The 21,098-nt window shown below is 43.0% G+C and overlaps 1 protein-coding gene across 6 annotated transcripts in view; it reads right to left on the minus strand.

Annotated features, from left to right (window-relative positions):
- The window catches only part of cc2d1b (coiled-coil and C2 domain containing 1B), a 79,901-nt gene extending 60,653 nt beyond the window's left edge, over nucleotides 1–19,248 (minus strand). For 3 of the 6 annotated variants that reach the window (XR_011961158.1, XM_072574300.1, XM_072574299.1), the window contains exons 1-4: nucleotides 19,039–19,248; nucleotides 13,925–14,063; nucleotides 4,422–4,528; nucleotides 3,184–3,321 (exon numbers count right to left, since the gene is read on the minus strand). Coding sequence is in view for 5 of the 6 variants with exons in the window: in XM_072574300.1 (XP_072430401.1) it covers nucleotides 3,184–3,321; nucleotides 4,422–4,528; nucleotides 13,925–14,063; nucleotides 19,039–19,104 (450 nt within the window). In the remaining variant the exon portion in view is untranslated. Of the gene's footprint in view, nucleotides 1–3,183; nucleotides 3,322–4,421; nucleotides 4,529–13,924; nucleotides 14,064–19,000 lie in introns of those variants that run through there. The other 3 variants (XM_072574301.1, XM_072574302.1, XM_072574303.1) reach the window with 3 other exon arrangements.
- Between the last annotated feature and the right edge of the window lie 1,850 nt (nucleotides 19,249–21,098).

Below are 21,098 nucleotides of genomic sequence, written 5' to 3' on the forward strand. Positions count from 1 at the left end.
TTCTCAATACTACAGATGTTTGGATAGCCGTTTGAGGTGGCATGGTGGTTCAGTGGTTAGCACTGCTGCCTCACAGCACCAAGGACTCAGATTTCATTTCAAACTCAGGCGACTGTCTGTGTGGAGTCTGCACATTCTCCCTGTGGTCTGCGTGTTTTTCCTCCGGGTGTTCCGGTTTCCTCCCACAATCCAAAGATGTGCAGATTACGTGAATTGGCCATGCTAAATTGCCCATAGTATTTAGAGATGTGCAGGTTAGGTACATTAGTCAGGAGTAAATGGAGGGGAATAGGTCTGGGTGGGATACTCTTCAGAGGGTCAGTGTGGACTTGATGGGCCAAACAGCCTGTTTCCAAACTACAGGGATTCTATATCAAACACCTATGAACAATAAAATCAACATGGTCTTAAAGCATCCGCCACAACTCATTTGTCAAAGAAAGGTTGTGATATCAGCTGAGATGCATGGAGAGTATCAGGATGCTTGACTGAAGACTGTCCAAAGAGATGCTTTACACAGCCCTCCCTAAACAGCCTGTTCATTCAGAGCAAAGTGAAATTTTCAAAAACAACCAAAGCCTCCACTTTGGTAAAGTCTGCTCTATTCACACCATATAGGAAGCAGATACCAAATCATGATCAAAATGGTAATTAATCATCAACAATATAGTGTCAAAACCTGTCAATTAACAAATGCAGCCACTGAGAAAAAAACAACAGCAAGAATAGAAGGAAAAAATAACTGCTCCAGTCAACCTGCAACCACCCTGCTGGCCAATAATCTCCCACCACAGATAAAACTGCAAGGGCAAGGCAGGAACAAAGTTGTCCAAGAAGCTCAGCATATCTGGCAGCATCTGTGAAGCAAAATCTGAATTAATGTTTCAGATCTGGTCACCTTTCCTCAGTCCTGAGGAACGATCACCAGACCCAAAACGTTAATGCTAATTTCTCTTCTCCTCAGATCTGCTGAGCTTCTCCAGGAACTTCTGTTTTTATTTCGGATTTCCAGCATACACAGTTCTTTCAGTTTTATTAAGGGTAAGATAGGGTTGATAATGCATTCCCAAACCCATAGTCAATGCTGACATCTCAATTTCAACCAGCCATCCCCCACAAGGAAGAATGATTTTGCAATTGAAGCAGATAATATAGACTGTGCCAGAGTGATTAAATTTGAGGGCCCTCATGTGGTGTACTAGTAACCTCCCTACTCCTGGACCAGAGGCACAGGTTTAAGTCCCATCTGGTCAATTGGTGTGTAATAACATCTTTGAACAGGTGGATTAGAAAAATAGGTTAATAAAAACATATTTACAGGTTTTAAAAATAGGTCTTTCTTATCATAATGCTTTTTGAATAGCTATTCAGGTAACCAAATCACCACAACAGCAATCGACCTGAACTATAATGCAAGTTACAGTGCAGAAAAAATATACTATAAAGTAACCAGTGTAAACAATAGACTAGCTTTCAAACTGCACACTGACTTCCAGAAAGGCTCACTGGATCTATTTTGCTGAATCTGAACTGAGACTAAATAACAAAGAACTGTTGGTGCTGAAAATAGGAGACAAAAGCAAATTTTCTGAAGAAACTCAGCAGGTTAGGCACCAGAGTTAATGTTACAAGGCCAGTGAACGAGGGTCTAAAAAGACACCATTGGACTCGAAGCATTAACTATTTTCCTTCCAAAGTGCTCTAGACATACTAAATCTCTCAAACAATGTATGTTTTTGTTGTTGAACTGAGCTTAACAACAACTAACTCAACTTATAGAGTAAGTTGCAAGAGGTCAAAATGTTGTTATTCAGTTTCTGATGCTATCCCATTGATACCCATCCAGTGCCATTTCTCTGAAGTGAATTAGAATTGCAACATTATTAAGAAATGTCTACTTTTGGAAAATGAAAATCCTCACAGGTTTTTCATTATTTTTCTTTTATTCTTTAATCATTTTTGGTTTAGACCTGTGAATTGTGAGCTAAAGATAACGCCTGTACCTTGTGTTAAAAAGGAAAAAAAAAAGACCAAACATACTTTTGAGGCCGGACCTGGAAATTAATCGCAGGTTGGTTCCTGATCAAAAGGTTCTACAAACACTTCATCACTGGGGAACAGCATTATGTTTAAAACAGATAACAGAGGTTGACAACTAACAAGGTTAGTGTCTGGGAATTGGTTCAAGCAGGTCTGGAATAGACTTTATACTAAATCAATCAGTTGTTAGTGTTGAAAAACAACTGGGTCAGTCAGGGAATGGTCAGTTTGATTTGGATTTTGGACTGTGCTTTCTGTGAGAAAATCTTTCTGCCTGTTGATGCTACAGCATTAAGATTTGAAAGCTCCCTGCCTAATTTCCCATGAGCAGCTCTTGGAAGCTCAGAATAAAAAACAAAGTTTATAAATATGATTGCCTTTATTTGAGCGATGTTCAGAAAATCAACCAAGAAACAAGTGGATTGTGAAAATCACCAAGTAATTTGGCCAGTTTTGTATTTATTTCTTAACTATTTTTGTCTGTCTACCTTGTGTGTGAATGGGGCTGAAAACAAAGGTTTTTGGTTTTAAAACCATTAGATTACTTTGTTTTTAATTTTACTCTGCTAAAGTTACTATATTGTTAATAAATTGCATCTTGTTTAACATACGAACTAGGGTATGGAATTGATTATTCGGAGTGTGGGATGGGCTATTCAAAAGTCTGGTCAAGAACGACAGAGTCAATTTTGAGGTTGGTTTTAAATTTATTGCTTTGTGAATACAGAGGTGGAAAGGCTGACTTGATTTCTGTCGTAACAAAAGATAAGGTGCTTGTAAATGTTATCATATGTTAACCATTCTAGAATCATTCTTATTCCAAATCAAAGTTTAAAAGGCTAAAAGAATGCTTAAAATGAGGAGGGTTCTAGGTTCAAGAAGAAAATTACAAATAACTTGTGAAACATTTGCAACACTGCAAGGATTTCAAAGATTGAACAGCAAGAATAACAAATTCACTCAATGACAGTGCACTAATATCCTTTCAACCACACCTGTTAAATTAAACTTCGATTTTATTGAGATTCTTCAGGGTAAACATCATATGGTGTAGTACTAAAAATGGAGGCTTTAAGTAAATTGTTCCAAAAAGATACGACAATAAACCTTTGTTTTAATGATAAACAAAAAAACAAGATTTACCTGAGGCTGAGAAATGGGACATTGATTCACTGGATCCGGAGCAGACTCTATGAGAACAGATGGATTTGTAGGTTCTTCCTGCTCCTCTTCCTCTTCCTCCTCCACCTCCTCTTTCTGAACCATTTCCTTCAGTTCTGCCTTAGTTATAAAATAGTTTTCCTTACAGCTTAAGCAGTCACCTATATAGATTGTTTCTTTGGCATACTCTCCTTAGTTTACCATATACCATCCAATAGCAAATGACCAAAGTAACTGATGCAAAATATCATTTATTTAAATAGAAACTACAAAGTGACAACTGGAATATTAATATTGTAACCTCTTCTTGCACCTTCAACCTTTGGAAGGTTAACCAGGAGCTTGAAGCACCAAAAGGGACTATGTACAGGATTTAAGAAACAAAACTAAGGAATCAATTTAATTGGATACATTCAGAAATAGTTACTTTAAAGGATCAACTCTGAACAGAATTAACTTTTCTTTTTGGCTTCAAAACTGAGAATAATTTGAATAAAACAATCACCCCAACTTTAACCATCTAATTTAAATACCTGAGTAAAAACTGTTTGGTATGTTGAAAGAGCAACGCTTTAGTTCCAAATTGCTTACTAAACAATTTGCTCTATGAATAATCAAGCTTTGTAATTAGCTTTAATTACCCAATGCCAGGTTGGTAAATTCTTAAGTCAACTACTCAAAGGAGACAATACAAGAAATTCTTGAATAGATTGCTGGGTTAAAAGACAAGAGCAACAACAAAAAAAAATCAGCCACAATTTCAGCAACACATTTTGGATCAGTGCCCTGCTGTGAACACTGGTTAAGGACACAATCACACTTGAATGACACTCAGTAGTTAGTTTAAAGTTCTGCTTCTAGTTATGAATGCCGCTATATTAAAATAAAAAAGGGGAAAACAAAGAGGAAAACTGCTTAATGAAGGAAGGAACACTAACTTGATAAATGATAGCAAAAAATGTTTAGGAGTATCAGTTCCAAGATAACATTTCACAAAATTGTTTCTAAAGAAACAGTTGAAAGATTGCGATGATTATTCCATGACAATTAAGGAGAGTATGGCTCAAACAAAAATGATTTTTTTTTCATATTTGTAATGAAATATCAAGTTCAATAATGCAAATTAAACAACATTTGAAAGTGTCATTGCTCTGATTGGAATTCTAACTTATCAGTCTTCAGTAACATATCAAAAATTATGGCCTAAAAATAGAATTTACCAAGAGTTCTTCTTCTTCTTCCAAATCATCATCATCATCTTCATTTTCATCTATATCCTTCAGACATTCCTCAGCCATTTGTTCTATATGGTCCATTGGCAAAGGTGCTGTGGATAAAGTGCAAGAGGATCAAAACAACTTAGATTTTGAAGCTGTGGAAATAACAGCTGATCATGTGATGTAGACTAATAATTATGCAACACAAAGGCCTACTTAAGTGCTTTTCTACAGGAAATATATAATCAACAGCCAGTCAGCAACAAAATGGTGATGCCATTTTACATTCTTACAGAATACGGACAGAATTCACAAGAATTTCTTGAAAACAATATTTCACTAGAAGCAACTTGAAGACACAATCTGTCAATTTTATAGTTGTCATTTATGCACCAAATTTCTTCCAATGTGCTATCTTTACAGATGCCTTTGCTTAGCAAAAGAAAGCTTTAGTTAGTGCTTTAGAATTAATGGTTTTCATTAGCATTCAAAGGATTCTGTTACAAACTTCAAAGGTCATTAACCTTTTTAAAAGTGAAAAATCAAATATCCAGCTAATAGCTGAAAGGATGACATGACATCATGCTTCAAGACTTTTACTGGAAAATACAATTAGTACAAATTGTTGTAGGCAACTTACATCTTAAATTACAAAACAGAACTTTCTGCTTTTCCTTTTAACACATCCAAAAAGCTACTTCACAGGTAGACTCCACAGGAAGTAACCACTTCCTAGAGTCAGCCCAAAGTGATTCTCAGCACCTGAGGGTTTATTTCATTCTTTTCTTACACAACCTGCTATCTTTTAAACTCAAATGTGATTTCATAATTGAGTGTTTTCTCCTCCCTAAAGATACTTCCTCTAATTCAATCCAAGTGAATCTTTCAGCCTCATTTCAGATGCTCAAAAATGTTTTCTTCCCGATCCGAATATAAGGTCTGAATTGTATTTGTGAGGCAAACTATAAAGATTTTCAACTTTTAGGTATCGTTTCTTTTACAGCTCCTGTGTCTTGAGAGTTTCAGCAATGTCACAAATTCTTCCCTTCTCAAAGGTCATCTCCTTTGAAATGTGGATCACATGCACTGTGTTTCCAGGTAGAAATACTGCTTCACTATCCTCGAAACTAACTGTTATCTTGCAAACATATTGACAAATTGAAGTATTCAGATTCCTGAAGAAGGGCTTATGCCCGAAACGTCGATTCTCTTGCTCCTCTGATGCTGTCTGGCTTTTCCAGCACCACACTTTTCAACTCTGCTCTCCAGCATCTACAGTCCTCACTTTCTCCAAATTGAAGTATAATCATATGGAAACCCAGTCCCAACATCTTCCTTGGACTTTGAAGACTAGCAGTCTTACTTTCACAGTGGTACTGCAAGGCCAGATGCCACTGACATTATCTCCAAGTTTAAGCCCTTCTTTCCAGAAAAAGAACTCCCATCTTTCTTTAATCTTTAATATCCAAGACACCAAGGTCTGTTGTTGTAGGGCAAAATTCAGAATGGATCATTTGAGTTCCCCTTCATTTTATCCCAAATTAAGGTCAGAGTCCCAAAACAATCTTATTAAATCTTGTATTCAAGAGAATTCAACTTGCAGAGTTAAACTGATTCCCATGAACATCAAGCTTACAATAGAATTCCTCTGCTTCTAAAGAAGGGTTACACCCAAAATGTCGACTTCTCCACCTCCTGATGCTGCGTGGCTTGCTGGGTTCTTCCAGCTTCCTGCTTGTCTATCCTAAATGTCCACATTTGGACACAACTTCTCCCATGGGGTAAAAACAATGACTGCAGATCCTGGATAAGTGGTACTGGAAGAGCACAGCAGTTCAGGCAGCATCCAGGTAGCTTCGAAATCGACGTTTTGGGCAAAAGCCCTTCATCAGGAATAAAGGCAGTGAGCCTGAAGCGTGGAGAGATAAGCTAGAGGAGGGTGGGGGTGGGGAGAAAGTAGCATAGAGTACAATGGGTGAGTGGGGGAGGGGATGAAGGTGATAGGTCAGGGAGGAGAGGGTGGAGTGGATAGGTGGAAAAGGAGATAGGCAGGTAGGACAAGTCTGGACAAGTCATGCGGACAGTGCAGAGCTGGCAGTTTAGAACTAGGGTGAGGTGGGGGAAGGGGAAAATGAGGAAACTGTTGAAGTCCACATTGATGCCCTGGGGTTGAAGTGTTCCGAGGCGGAAGATGAGGCGTTCTTCCTCCAGGCGTCTGGTGGTGAGGGAGCGGCGGTGAAGGAGGCCCAGGACCTCCATGTCCTCGGCAGAGTGGGAGGGGGAGTTGAAATGTTGGGCCACGGGGCGGTGTAGTTAATTGGTGCGGGTGTCCCGGAGATGTTCCCTAAAGCGCTCTGCTAGGAGGCGCCCAGTCTCCCCCATGTAGAGGAGACCGCATCGGGAGCAATGGATACAATAAATGATATTAGTGGATGTGCAAGTAAAACTTTGATGGATGTGGAAGGCTCCTTTAGGGACTTGGATAGAGGGGAGGGAGAAGGTGTGGACGCAGGTTTTACAGTTCCTGCGGTGGCAGGGGAAAGTGCCAGGATTGGAGGGTGGGTTGTAGGGGGGCGCGGACCTGACCAGGTAGTCAGGGAGGGAACGGTCTTTGCGGAAGGCGGAAAGGGGTGGGGAGGGAAATATAATCCTGGTGGTGGGGTCTGTTTGGAGGTGGCAGAAATGTCGGCGGATGATTTGGTTTATGCAAAGGTTGGTAGGGTGGAAGGTGAGCACCAGGGGCGTTCTGTCCTTGTTACGGTTGGAGGGGTGGGGTCTGAGGGCGGAGGTGCGGGATGTGGACGAGATGCATTGGAGGGCATCTTTAACCACGTTGGGAAGGGAAATTGCGGTCTCTAAAGAAGGAGGCCATCTGGTGTGTCCTGTGGTGGAACTGGTCCTCCTGGGAGCAGATCTGGCGGAGGTGGAGGAATTGGGAATACGGGATGGCATTTTTGCAAGAAGTAGGGTGGAAAGAGGTGTAATCCAGGTAGCTGTGGGAGTTGGTGGGTTTGTAAAAATGTCAGTGTCAAGTCGGTCGTCATTTATGGAGATGGAGAGGTCCAAGAAGGGGATGGAGATGTCAGAGATGGTCCAGGTAAATTTAAGGTCAGGGTGGAATGTGTTGGTGGAGTTGATGAATTGCTCAACCTCCTCGCAGGAGCACGAGGTAGCGCCAATGCAGTCATCAATGTAGCAGAGGAAGAGGTGAGGAGTGGTGCTGGTGTAATTACGGAAGATCAACTGCTCTACGTAGCCAACAAAGAGAGACAGGCATAGCTGGGGCCCATATGTGTGCCCAGGGCTATCCCTTTGGTCTGGAGGAAGTGGGAGGATTCAAAGGAGAAATTGTTAAGGGAGAGGACCAGTTCGGCCAAACAAATGAGTGTGTCGGTGGAAGGGTACTGTTGGGGACGTCTAGAGAGGAAAAAACGGAGGGCTTGGAGACCCTGGTCATGGCGGATGGAGGTGTAGAGGGATTGGATATCCATGGTGAAGATGAGGCATTGGGGGCCAGGGAAACGGATGTCTTGGAGGAGGTGGAGGGCGTGGGTCGTGTCTCAAACGTATGTGGGAAGTTCCTGGACTAGGGGGGAATAGGACAGTGTCAAGGTAGGTAGAGATGAGTTCAGTAGGGCAGGAGCATGCTGAGACAATGGGTCGGCCAGGGTGGTCAGGCTTGTGGATCTTGGGAAGGAGGTAGAACCTGGCAGTGTGGGGTTCCTGGACTATGTGGTTGGAAGCTGTGGGAGGGAGATCTCCTGAGGTGATGGGGTTCTGTAATGGGGCATGTGGCATCAGTGACTTCCGCCACCCCTACTGCCGTGGTCACCACCACTTCCGCCCCCACCAGCGCCACTCACCTACATTCTACTGACATGCCCCCCACAGACCCCACTGTCACTATCCCCACCCCCCATAACCCCAAGGGGAACACTACCCCTGCTCATGACTCCACCCCCATTCCCCCACATCACACCCATTCCAGTTACAGCTTCCGCCCCCACTCCCAGCTCTACACCAACACCAGATCCCAGCTCCCAGCCCTGTCGAATTTTCACCATCCCTCCCCCCCCCAGACCTCCCCCTCACTGAGGACGAACAATCAGTCCGCAAAGGACTCACCTTCATCCCCCTCCGTCCATGCATCAATGAATTTAATACACGCCGTGACGTCAAACAATTCTTCCGTCGCCTCCGCCTCCGAGCTTACTTTCACAATCAGGACTCCTGCCCACCTTCCGAGGACCCCTTTGCCCACCTCCAACACACTGCATCCACCTGGACACCCCGCGCTGGCCTATTACCTGCCCTCAACCTCTTCATTTCCAACTGCCGCCCGGGACATTAACCACCTCAACCTGTCTACCTCCCTCCCCCACTCCAACCTCTCACCCTCACAACGCACAGCCCTCCAATCCCTCTGCTCCAATCCCAACCTCACCATCAATCCAGCAGATAAAGGGGGGGCACAGTAGTAGTCTGGCGCACTGACCTCTACACCACTGAAGCCAAATGTCAACTCGAGGACACCTTTTCCTACTGCCCCCTCAACCATGACCCCAACCCCCATCACCCAACCATCATCTCCCAGACCATACAGAACCCCATCACCTCAGGAGATCTCCCACCCACAGCCTCCAACCACATAGAACCTGGCAGTGTGGGGTTCCCGGACTATCTCCTTCCCAAGATCCACAAGCCTGACCACCCTGGCCGACCCATTGTCTCAGCATGCTCCTGCCACAGTGAACTCATCTCTACCTACCTTGACACTGTCCTATCCCCCCTTGTCCAGGATCTCCCCACATACGTTTGAGACACCACCCACGCCCTCCTCCTCCTCCAAGACTTCCGTTTCCCCGGCCCCCAACGCCTCATCTTCACCACGGATATCCAATCCCTCTACACCTCCATCCGCCATGACCAGGGCCTCCAAGCCCTCTGTTTTTTCCTCTCCAGACATCCCCAACAGTACCCTTCCACCGACGCTCACATTCGTTTGGCCGAACTGGTCCTCACCCTTAACAATTTCTTCTTTGAACCCTCCCACTTCCTCCAGACCAAAGGGGTAGCCGTGGGCACACGTATGGGCCCCAGCTATGCCTGTCTCTCTTTGTTGGCTACGTAGAGCAGTTGATCTTCCGTAATTACACCAGCACCACTCCCCACCTCTTCCTCTGCTACATTGATGACTGCATTGGCGCTACCTCGTGCTCCCGCGAGGAGGTTGAGCAATTCATCAACTTCACCAACACATTCCACCCTGACCTTAAATTTACCTGGACCATCTCTGACACCTCCATCCCCTTCCTAGACCTCTCCATCTCCATAAATGACGACCGACTTGACACTGACATTTTGTACAAACCCACCGACTCCCACAGCTACCTGGATTACACCTCTTCCCACCCTACCTCTTGCAAAAATGCCATCCCGTATTCCCAATTCCTCCTCCTCTGCCTCCGCCGGATCTGCTCCCAGGAGGACCAGTTCCACCACAGAACACACCAGATAGCCTCCTTCTTTAGAGACCGCAATTTCCCCTCCCACGTGGTTAAAGATGCCCTCCAACGCATCTCGTCCACATCCCGCACCTCCACCCTCAGACCCCACCCCTCCAACCGTAACAAGGACAGAACGCCCCTGGTGCTCACCTTTCACCCTACCAACCTTCGCATAAACCAAATCATCCGCCGACATTTCTGCCACCTCCAAACAGACCCCACCACCAGGATTATATTTCCTTCCCCACCTCTTTCCACCTTCTGCAAAGACCGTTCCCTCCGTGACTACCTGGTCAGGTCTACACCCCCCTACGACCCACCCTCCCATTCTGGCACTTTCCCCTGCCACCGCAGGAACTGTAAAACCTGTGCCCACACCACCTCCCTCACCTCTATCCAAGTCCCTAAAGGAGCCTTCCACATCCAAAGTTTTACTTGCACATCCACTAATATCATTTATTGTATCCGTTGCTCCCGATGCGGTCTCCTCTACATTGGGGAGACTGGGCGCCTCCTAGCAGAGCGCTTTAGGGAACATCTCCGGGACTCCCGCACCATTCAACCACACCGCCCCGTGGCCCAGCATTTCAACTCCCCCTCCCACTCTGCCGAGGACATGGAGGTCCTGGGCCTCCTTCACCGCCGCTCCCTCACCACCAGACGCCTGGAGGAAGAACGCCTCATCTTCCGCCTCGGAACACTTCAACCCCAGGGCATCAATGTGGACTTCAACAGGTTCCCCTTCCCCCACCTCACCCTAGTTCTAAACTGCCAGCTCTTCACTGTCCCCATGACTTGTCCAGACTTGTCCTACCTGCCTATCTCCTTTTCCACCTATCCACTCCACCCTCTCCTCCCTGACCTATCACCTTCATCCCCTCCCCCACTCACCCATTGTACTCTATGCTACTTTCTCCCCACCCCCACCCTCCTCTAGCTTATCTCTCCACGCTTCAGGCTCACTGCCTTTATTCCTGATGAAGGGCTTTTGCCCGAAACGTCGATTTCGAAGCTACCTGGATGCTGCCTGAACTGCTGTGCTCTTCCAGCACTACTAATCCACAACTTCGCCCATGTTTAAACCAACTCCTCTAACACCTGCAAAAAGTTCAATTGGAAAGATCAAGAGAGAGGCATTACAAGGTGCAGTAGGCACCAGTGTCAACTTTGTCAAGTATATGCAACTAAGAAACTATTCTAGAAGACAATGCAACGGATGTATAAATTTAAAAAGGAAAAGTGCAATAGAATGCACTTATAGAATTCTTAATAATGGAAAAAGAGAGGCCTACACATCATTCCCTATCCCAGAATTATCCAATCGAATTGTGACTAGCAACAAAATGGCTACATCGACAATGCTTTAGTTAACTGCATGAATTTTAATAGATATGTCTTATGCACAATGCAGGTAAAATAATTTACATACATATTGCCTTAGGTTATCTATCACCATTCAGAACAGAACCTGGAAATATTTCTCTTTCATTGAAGTTTGGAATCGTGCATAAATTATTAGTCATGCTTTGGGTTAAAGTAACTGATAAGAACATTCCCATGCACAACTAAGACTTGCATGGTCTATTCATAGTCTATTTCAAGAATGTGATTGATGGTGGTTGGTTTTGCCATAATGTGATCTTTGGAACTACTCATTATTATTTGGTTCAGCTGACCTGGAGTGCAAGTTCAGTTCTCGAGCTGATTGCAATGAAAGCTCCCTACACATTGCCGTTTGTGTTCCCATCATACTGAAGTCTGTTTTTCATTCACTTCACGTAACAGTTCAGCGGATAATCAAAAATAATTAACAATGTCAAGTATACACTATGATCACAAGATACTCTAACTACAAATTGAGGGGTAATAGATTTAAGACAGATGTCAGAGTTAGGTTCTTTACACAGAGAGTGGTAAGGGCGTGGAATGCCCTACCTGCTAATGTCGTCAACTCAGCCACATTAGGGAGATTTAAACATTCCTTCGGTAAGAACATAGATGATGATGGGATAGGGTAGGGGGATGAGCTGAGAATAGTTCACAGGTCAGCGCAACATCGAGGGCTGATGGGCTTGTTCTGCGCTGTATTTTCTATGTTCTATGTTCTTAAAAAAACCTTATCAGAAAATGTTCCAGGGTGTCTCTGTCCAAAGGGTGCTATAACATTTAAGACTATATGGTAATTCAGCAGAATATCTTTTCCTTTACCAAGTCAAATCAACTGGAGTTTCTATAATTTCTCTCTAGGAAGCTTTCCTAACTAATATTTTATTTGTTTTCAAATCTATAGCAAAGTCCAGACTTTAAAATGTAAAACAATTCAGGTATTAGAAAGCTATTCATTTGTTCAGTTGCTGTTATTTTTCCAGTGATAATATTATATTTAGAGGTAAATTGCTAGTCTATACCATGGCTAAAGAAACATATCTATACAGTGCGTGTTATTAAATGGGCTTGCTAATTATCAGTGAATTCATTATTTCAATGAAGTATTAACTTAGAGTCATAGAGACGTACAGCATGGAAACAGACCCTTTGGTCCAACCCGTCCATGCTGACCAGATATCCCAACCCAATCTAGTCGCACCTGCCAGCACCCGGCCCATATGCCTCCAAACCCTTCCTATTCATAAAACCATCCAAATGCCTCCAAAATGTTGCAATTGTATCAGCATTCACCAAATCCTCTAACAACTCACTCCATACACATACCACCCTCTGTGTGAAAACGTTGCTCCTTAGGTCTCTTTTATATCTTTCCCTCTCACCCTAAACCTATGCCCTCCAGTCCTGGACTCCCCAACCCCACGGAAAAGACTCTGCCTATTTATCGTATCCATGCCCCTCATAATTTTATAAACTTCTATAAGGTCATCCCTCAGCCTCCAATGCTCCAGGGAAAACAGCCCCAGCCAGTTCAGCCTCTCCCTGTAGCTCAGATCATCCAACCCTGGCAACATCCTTGTAAATCTTTTCTGAACCCTTTCAAGTTTCACAACATCTTTCCAATAGGAAGGAGACCAGAACTGCATGCAATATTCCAACAGTGGCCTAACTAATGTCCTGTACAGCCACAACACGACCTCCCAACTCCTGTGCTCAATACTCTGACCAATAAAGGAAAGCATACCAAATGCCACCTTCACTATCCTATCCACCTGCGACTCCACGTTCAAGGAGCTATGAACCTGCACTCCAAGGTCTCTTAGTTCAGCAACACTCCCTAGGACCTTACCATATAGTGTATAAGTCCTGCTAAGATTTTTTTCCCCAAAATGCAGCACCTCGCATTTATCTGAATTAAACTCCATCTGCCACTTCTCAGCCCATTGGCCCACCTGGTCCAGATCCTATTGTAATCTGAGGTAACCCTCTCCACTGTCCACTACACCTCCAATTTTGGTGTCAAACTTACGAACTGTACCTCTTATGCTCGCATCCAAATCATTTATGTAAATGACAAAAAGTAGAGGACCCAGCACCGATCCTTGTGGCACTCCACTGGTCACAGGCCTACAGTCCGAAAAACAACCCTCCACCACCATCCTCTGCCTTCTACTTTTGAGCCAGTTCTGTATTCAAATGGATAGTTCTCCCTATATTCCATGAGATCTAACCTTGCTAATCAGTCTCCCATGGGGAACCTTATCGAATGCCTTACTGAAGTCCATGTAGATTGCCCTCAACAATCCTCTCTGTTACTTCTTCACAAAACTCAATCAAGTTTGTGAGACATGAATTCCCACACACAAAACCATGTTGACTATCCCAAATCAGTCATTGCCTTTCCAAATACACGTACATCGTGTCCCTCAGGATTCCCTCCAACAACTTGCCCATCACCGAGATCAGGCTCACCTGTCTATAGTTCCCTGGCTTGTATTTTCCGCCCTTCTTAAACTTTTTTTTAAAATGAAGGCTTTCAGGAAGTAATAGTTGCTATTAAATTACAAACAAAGGTTAAACCAGTAAACCAGATTTTAAAAAAAGTATACCAACATTTGCCTTTAGACTTTGGTTTAGTAACAGACTTATTTCCAGTTATTTCAGCTAATTCTGCTTCCAGGTCTCCATCATCATCATCCCCATTTGTATTCATCATCATGTCCTCAGGCGAGAAGTCTACAAACAGGCCAAGCTGTGTCAAAAAAGATCAGTGTCATAAAACTTTTGTACAGTTGCTAATTAACCTGGAATATATAACGAAGTTAATTGCAATTATGTCAACAGTAAATAAATGCCTCTTAGTTGCAAGGGGTCACATTCTTTACATTAAAATTTATATTCTCACCCAGTTAATGGAAAACATATGGGGATATGCATATATAGCAGACTGCAACCAGTGTACTGTGTTGCATTACATACATACAGCTCAGAAGTAAGACATTCAGCCCAAAAAAACTGCTTATGCTCCACTCAAATCCTACCATCAACATACGCTCCTGCTCTTTTATCCCAAATTTTGTTGTTAAAAAGACCTAATCTATAATTTTTAAGCAATCACTTGTGAAATATGGGCATTGCTGGCTGGGCCATCACTAGTTATCCTTGGGTGGTGAGCTGCCTTCTTGATGAACAAATGCAGACTGTACTACAGCTAAACCCACACTGCCAGTAAGAAGGGAATTCAAAGATTTGGACTAAACAACACAAAGAACAACAATATATTTCCAAATCAGGGGGGTGAATGGCTTTGAGGCAACTTGCAGGTGGTAGTATTCCCAGGTATGTGCTGCCATTACCCTTCTAGATGATTGTGGTTGCAGGTATGGATAGTGCTGTCGAAGGATCTTTGAATTTCTGCTGTGCACCTTGTAGATAGCACTGTGGGAAAAGATCTGCCACCCTGCCTACCCACATTTTGGCCACAACAGAACACAGAAAATCAGGCCTGTCCAAACTATACAAGAAACACCCAGAATTAGATTAGATTACTTACAGTGAGCCTCAGCATTGACCAAACAAGCTGACAAGAGAAACCAGACATGACCATAGTCACTCGCAGATCAGGGAATATACTTCCCAGCACAAACCAACAATAAGCTTCCTGGACCCGATCCAACACAACTGTCCCAAAGCCCTAAGGGCAGCCTCGTACCCCAGTGATACCAAAGCCACACAAAGGACAGGTCAGATGGAGAGGCACCAGAATACCTCGCTCACAGGAAAGAAACAATGCAAATGTCTTACTGCTTTAAAAGGGACATTCTCACCTACCCTCGAAGGGAGGTGGAATCTCCTGATCCCATTAAGAACTGATTGATGCTGCCAGGATGCTACATTGCATCTACAACCAGGACATTTTTCTGATAACTGCTTTGTGATTATCACCATCGTAACTGGATTACTTAATTATCAAATACATTATATGCTCCCTATTTTTAATTATCATCATACAGGATTCCTATACAAACCTATTTTGATTCACAGCTCGGGGAAGAGAATCCTTTATTTACCAATACAGACAGTCAGTTCTGTGTCAGACTTGTCAATTTCTCTTCCAGGGTATCAATTTCACTATGTGGCCAGTGTGATCTCTGCTTTATTGGGCTAATTTCTCTGACAGGTACACACTACTGCTACTGAGATCAGGGGCTGCTGTGTCCTGGATGGTGTCAAGCTTCTGAAGTGCTATTGCATTCACTGAGGTAAGTGCCAAGTACTAAAGCACGCTATTTACTTGTGCCTTTTAGATGGTAAACTCACCTTATGATGGAACATTATCAAATCGGGAATCAATGACTGTCAGGGAGCAAACTCTCCACTGGTTGGAGTCATACCTATTACATAGGAAGAGGATTGTGGTTGTTGGAGATCAGTCATTTCAGTTCCAGGATCTCTCGGTAGGAGTTCCTCAGTGTAGTGTCCGGGGCCCAACCCATGTTCAGCTGCTTCAATTACAAGGTCAGAAGTGGGATGTTTGCGGATGAGCGCACAATGCTCAGTACCATTCGTGGCTCGTTAGAAGCAGTCTACGTTCAAATGCGACAAGACCTGCATATTATCCAGGCTTAGGCTGACAAGTAGATAAAAACAATGACTGCAGATGCTGGAAACCAGATTCTGGATTAGTGGTGCTGGAAGAGCACAGCAGTTCAGGCAGCATCCAAGGAGCTTCGAAATCAACGTTTCGGGCAAAATCCCTTCATCAAGGGCTTTTGCCCGAAACGTCGATTTCGAAGCTCCTTGGATGTTGCCTAAACTGCTGTGCTCTTCCAGCACCACTAATCCAGAATTAGGCTGACAGGTAATATTTGTGCTACAAAAATGCCAGACAATGACCATTTCCAATAAGACATAATTTAACCACTGTCCCTTGACATTCGATGGCATTATCATTACTGATATCCCCACAGTCAAGATCCTAGGGGTTACCACTGACCAGAACCTCAACTGGACTCATCACACAAACACAGCAGCAACAAGAGTAGGTCAAAGGCTATGAATACTGTGGTGAGTAACTCACCAGCTAACTCCTCAAAGTCTGACCATCATCATGAAGATCCTCAGACAATACTTTCCAAACCCACAACCAGTTCCATATAGAAGGGCAAGGGTAGCAGATACATAGGAACTACCACCACCTGCAAGTCCCCCTCCAAGTCACCCACCATCTTGACTTGGAAACATATCGCTGCTCCTTTACCGTTGCCGGTCAAAATCCTCGAAATCCTTCCCTTACAGCACTGTGGTCAACCCACAGCAGGTGGACTACAGCAGTTTAAAACGGCTGCTCACCATCAACTTCTCAACGCCAACTAGGAACAGGAAACAAATGTTGGCCAGCCAGTGATGCCCACATCCCATGAATGAATGTAAAAAAAAAATCACTTCTGGATTTTTTTTAGCAATTATTACGTTTATGGTTCTTACCTCTGGCCTTACCTGCAGGAAGAAAATTATCTCCTGACATTTACCCTATCAAACCCTTTTCATAATTTTCTTCATCACTGAGGGATCACTTGCTCAATTTGTTCATTTTCTCTCTCTGAAAGATTTACCTACTCAGTTCTGGTATTATAGTAATTTTTCATCACTTTCTCTAATGCCTTAGCATATAATAAAACTCAGAACACCTGACAATATTTCTAACCCTACTCTCATCAATGACATTATGTTCTCATTTTAGGTTTGTTTGTAATGTTTCATGCCCTGTTTTGCAGAAAGAGAAAGTTTTCCTTTCTAATTTTCTTCTCCTGGAAATTGTAGCTTGTGTTAGGGAACATTTGTAGAGAACTTCTCTGTAACCTTGGTCAAAAGGCAACTGCTCTTGCATTGGCCGGGATTGAAAATAATCACGCGACAAAAGAGACTAACTGAAGCGCCTTGTCATCATTAAGTATCTTCTATGCGAGTTCTCTAAACAGTGATGATGCACAGGGATTTAGCTGATTTTTTGTTTTTAGGCTGGGATCAATTAAATTTGCCATAATTTGGGAATCAAACATGAAGTTACCAAGGCATACAATGCTCACTACTTGTAGTCGTTTAGGGGCCCTTAACAGAATTTCAGGAAGGAACACAAATTATTCAAACATACCCGAATCTTTCTGGAGGACCATGTGAACTCTCATCCACTGTTTAACACCTACCTGCAACTGAATTTTAAAAAAAAAATCCAACTAACCCATTTTTCTTATCAACCTGTTCAGAAAAGTGTTAATATACAATTCCAGAACAGGTGGGACTTGAGCCTAGTCCAGGGGTAGAGACACTCCCACCATGCCACAAGAGGGCCCCCTAAATATTTGTGCTGAAGGTAATCTAGCCACCTCTACTTCCCATCTAATTGAAATGTACCCAGTATTTAGCAAATATTACCACTTTACTATATGGAAATATCTGTACTCACGTGCCAGCTAGCATACAAGGACACAAGCCATAATGAAAAAAAGTAAAAATGCTTAAAATACAAAATTACAGATTTAATTTTAAAATTACATTGTACACTAATAATTACTTATTGCATTTTGCACTGGGCCTGGATTCAAGTTAAACTCAAACAAACAGGATAAAATTTCCTTGTCTGCAGTTGCACTAACCCTCTGGTCAGTATTAATCTAGTTAATTGTAGTGCTATGTTTACAAACATTGGCAATTACACCCAGTGGCTGAATAAAAATTAAAGATTGTTGACGCTAGAAATGTAAGCAGCATAGTGGTACATAAAGATACATTTCTGGAGTTGGGAATAAGGCCTGTAGTTAAGGCAGTTAACCACTCAGGTGCGCCCCCCACCCCACCCGAGTGCCCGTTGTTGCCTAAATTGCTATTTCCCAATGTTTGCATCCCTAAGTTTGAATATAAGCCACATGCATTCATTTCCTTGACATGGATCACCACTGTAAACGGCTCAAAAACCGGAGATTCTCTGGTTTATGGGAACACTATCAATACATGGATTGCACTAATTCCTGAAGGCCCAGAAAAATCTTTGCATTTTATATCACAAATTGCTCTATAATCTTAAAAGAATTTATAGAACAAATGTATAGAATGAAAAAGTGTTCGATATCACTGGTGGATATTCTACAATGTTCAATAAAATGTTTAATAACATCCCACCTAATCATATGACATGACACACCTGTCGCCTTGCAGTAACACCAATCTGTAAAACGTAAACGGCACTTGGTTTCTTTTCAAAATAAGATTAGCTCACTATGACAATATGAGCGTGTATTTTAAACTAAAGGTATTGGAGCAACTTTTTAAAAATGCCTGAGGTAAGTGTAAAATGCAATTTATAATAGGGTGAAACAAAACCAGCAATTGTTGGAGATACTCAGTAAGTCTGTTAGCATCTATGAAAAGAATGCAAGTCAACGCTTCGAGCCCGATGACTCTTCATCGGATCTGTTTTCACCCCAGAAGCTTCCAGCTCTGAGTTTCTCCAGCAATTTCCAATTTTAATTCAGATGTCCAGCATTCACAGCTTTTCGATTTACTGTCATATTGGGAGGGGCGGCTGATAAACAATTTTAAACTAATAAATATTGTGAAACACTATAGAAACATTTCACATCACACTGCCCGCCGCACATTTCTGCCGGAAACACACTGAAAAGTAATAACCAAGTTGCTCTCATTCTTCAGGTCATTATCGTGCTCACTTGCTTGGCAGTTGCTGCTCCTTGGCCTTTGCTCGGCGGCTTCTTCTTGTTTTTTCCTGCAAACATGGTACGTCTGACAGGCGCGAACCCACGAGAAACTTAACAGCAGCAGATAGAGAAGAAAAAAACAAGCTGTCGGGTTTAAAAACAACAACTTCCGCCAACTGACGCTGTACGTGACGGAGTCAGAAGGATGGAGTGGTGAACACGTTAACCCCACAGGGAGAGGCTGGGCCCGAGGCGCCACTTTCGTCCAACAACGCGCGCGTCCGCCGGTTGATTCTGCGCAAACTCAATACAAGACGTTCATTTCTGTCCGGTCCGCTTCGCCCCATCATTGATTTTTTGCAAACATTTCACGTCTCTTACCACTTCTGCTTTAACACAATAAATTCAAAGCGGCAGGGGGCTCGATTTTCGAGTGAAAAAGACTTGCATTCATTTGGCATGTTTGTGTCCTTCAGGCTACCAATGTGTGCAATCAGGTCCCGGGACCTTCCCTGTGGCTTGCCACTTCAACACACAATCCTGCTCCCATGGCCACATGTCTGTCCTTGGCCTGCTGCAATGTTCCAGTGAAGCTCAACGCAAACTGGAAGAACAGCATCTCATTTTCCGATTAGGCACGTTACAGCCTACCGGTGTCAACACTGAATTCAACAACTTCAGATAATTTTATTTCATTTATCTTTTTTATATATTTTTTTAATGTTCTGTACCTCTTATTTCTTGCTTGTCTCCCTTTATAGAACATAGAACATAGAAGAATACAGCGCAGTACAGGCCCTTCGGCCCTCGATGTTGCGCCGATCAAAGCCCACCTAACCTACACTAACCCACTATCCTCCATATACCTATCCAATGCCCGCTTAAATACCCATAAAGAGGGAGAGTCCACTACTGCTACTGGCAGGGCATTCCATGAACTTACTACTCGCTGAGTGAAGAACCTACCCCTAACATCAGTCCAATATCTACCCCCCCCCCCTTAATTTAAAGCTATGCCCCTTTCTCTCGCTCCCCACTCTCATCACCTTTTTCTCTCCTCTTCCCCCTTTGCTACCCTTCTCCCGTTTTCCATTTTGCCCCTGTTTCACCCTCCCCCCCCCCCCATATTTTGTCACACAACACTGGGTTCAGCCTTGGTCATTCACAGCTCCTAATCTCCCTATGCGCTATCATTATCATCTCTTTATTGCTACCTTTGCTTCTGGAGCCATGACTCACCTTCTCTCAGCCTCGTATAAATACCTACTTCTCCCCTTTTTTTAGCTTTGACAAAGGGTCAGTTAGACTCGAAACATCAGCTCTTCTCTCCTTCCAGATGCTGCCAGACCTGCTGAGATTTTCCAGCATTTTCTCATTTGGTTTCAGATTCCAATATCTGCAGTAATTTGCTTTTATCCAATGTATTTTCATAGCCACTTGCTAGGTGGCAGCCAAATGATCAGCAAACATCTCAAACAGAGGAAAAGATTAACAACTAAATGTTTGTGGAAACAGCTAAACAGTGCAGGATAAGGAAATAGTTCCCATGATTGATTTATATGGGAAAAGATGGAAACTGCAATGGAGCATGAACTGGTTTGGCCTAGTCACCGGTTTTGTATTGTACATCACATGTAACACTACGTATGGAACATGTTTCACTGATGTTGGGGGATCCCTACTCTTTGAATATTGGTACAAGATCTTTTCCATCAATTTACGGTGGAAAGTAGATCTCAATTTAACATTTCCTTAGAAATATATACCACTGACTGTATCACTTGACTATAGTTTGAGCATCAACTCTCATATTCAATGCCTTTCCATAAACTCAGGACTGTTAGATACATTGAACATTTAAGATTCCTGTGTTCATCTACACTTGTCAAAATTACCTTTTGTAGCTCATTAAGGCATGATTCAGCACACTTAAATAAAGAGCTACAAATATTTGTTGCCTTTTCCACTTTGAACCCATCTGAATAAAAACAGTAGCAGTTTTTTTACAGCAAGCCACTTAGAAGTACCGTACACTTTGTTGATCTGGCTGTTTATTTATATTGACCACATTA

The sequence above is a fragment of the Chiloscyllium punctatum genome, chromosome 7 (assembly GCF_047496795.1).
Source record: "Chiloscyllium punctatum isolate Juve2018m chromosome 7, sChiPun1.3, whole genome shotgun sequence".
Lineage (NCBI taxonomy): Eukaryota > Metazoa > Chordata > Chondrichthyes > Orectolobiformes > Hemiscylliidae > Chiloscyllium > Chiloscyllium punctatum.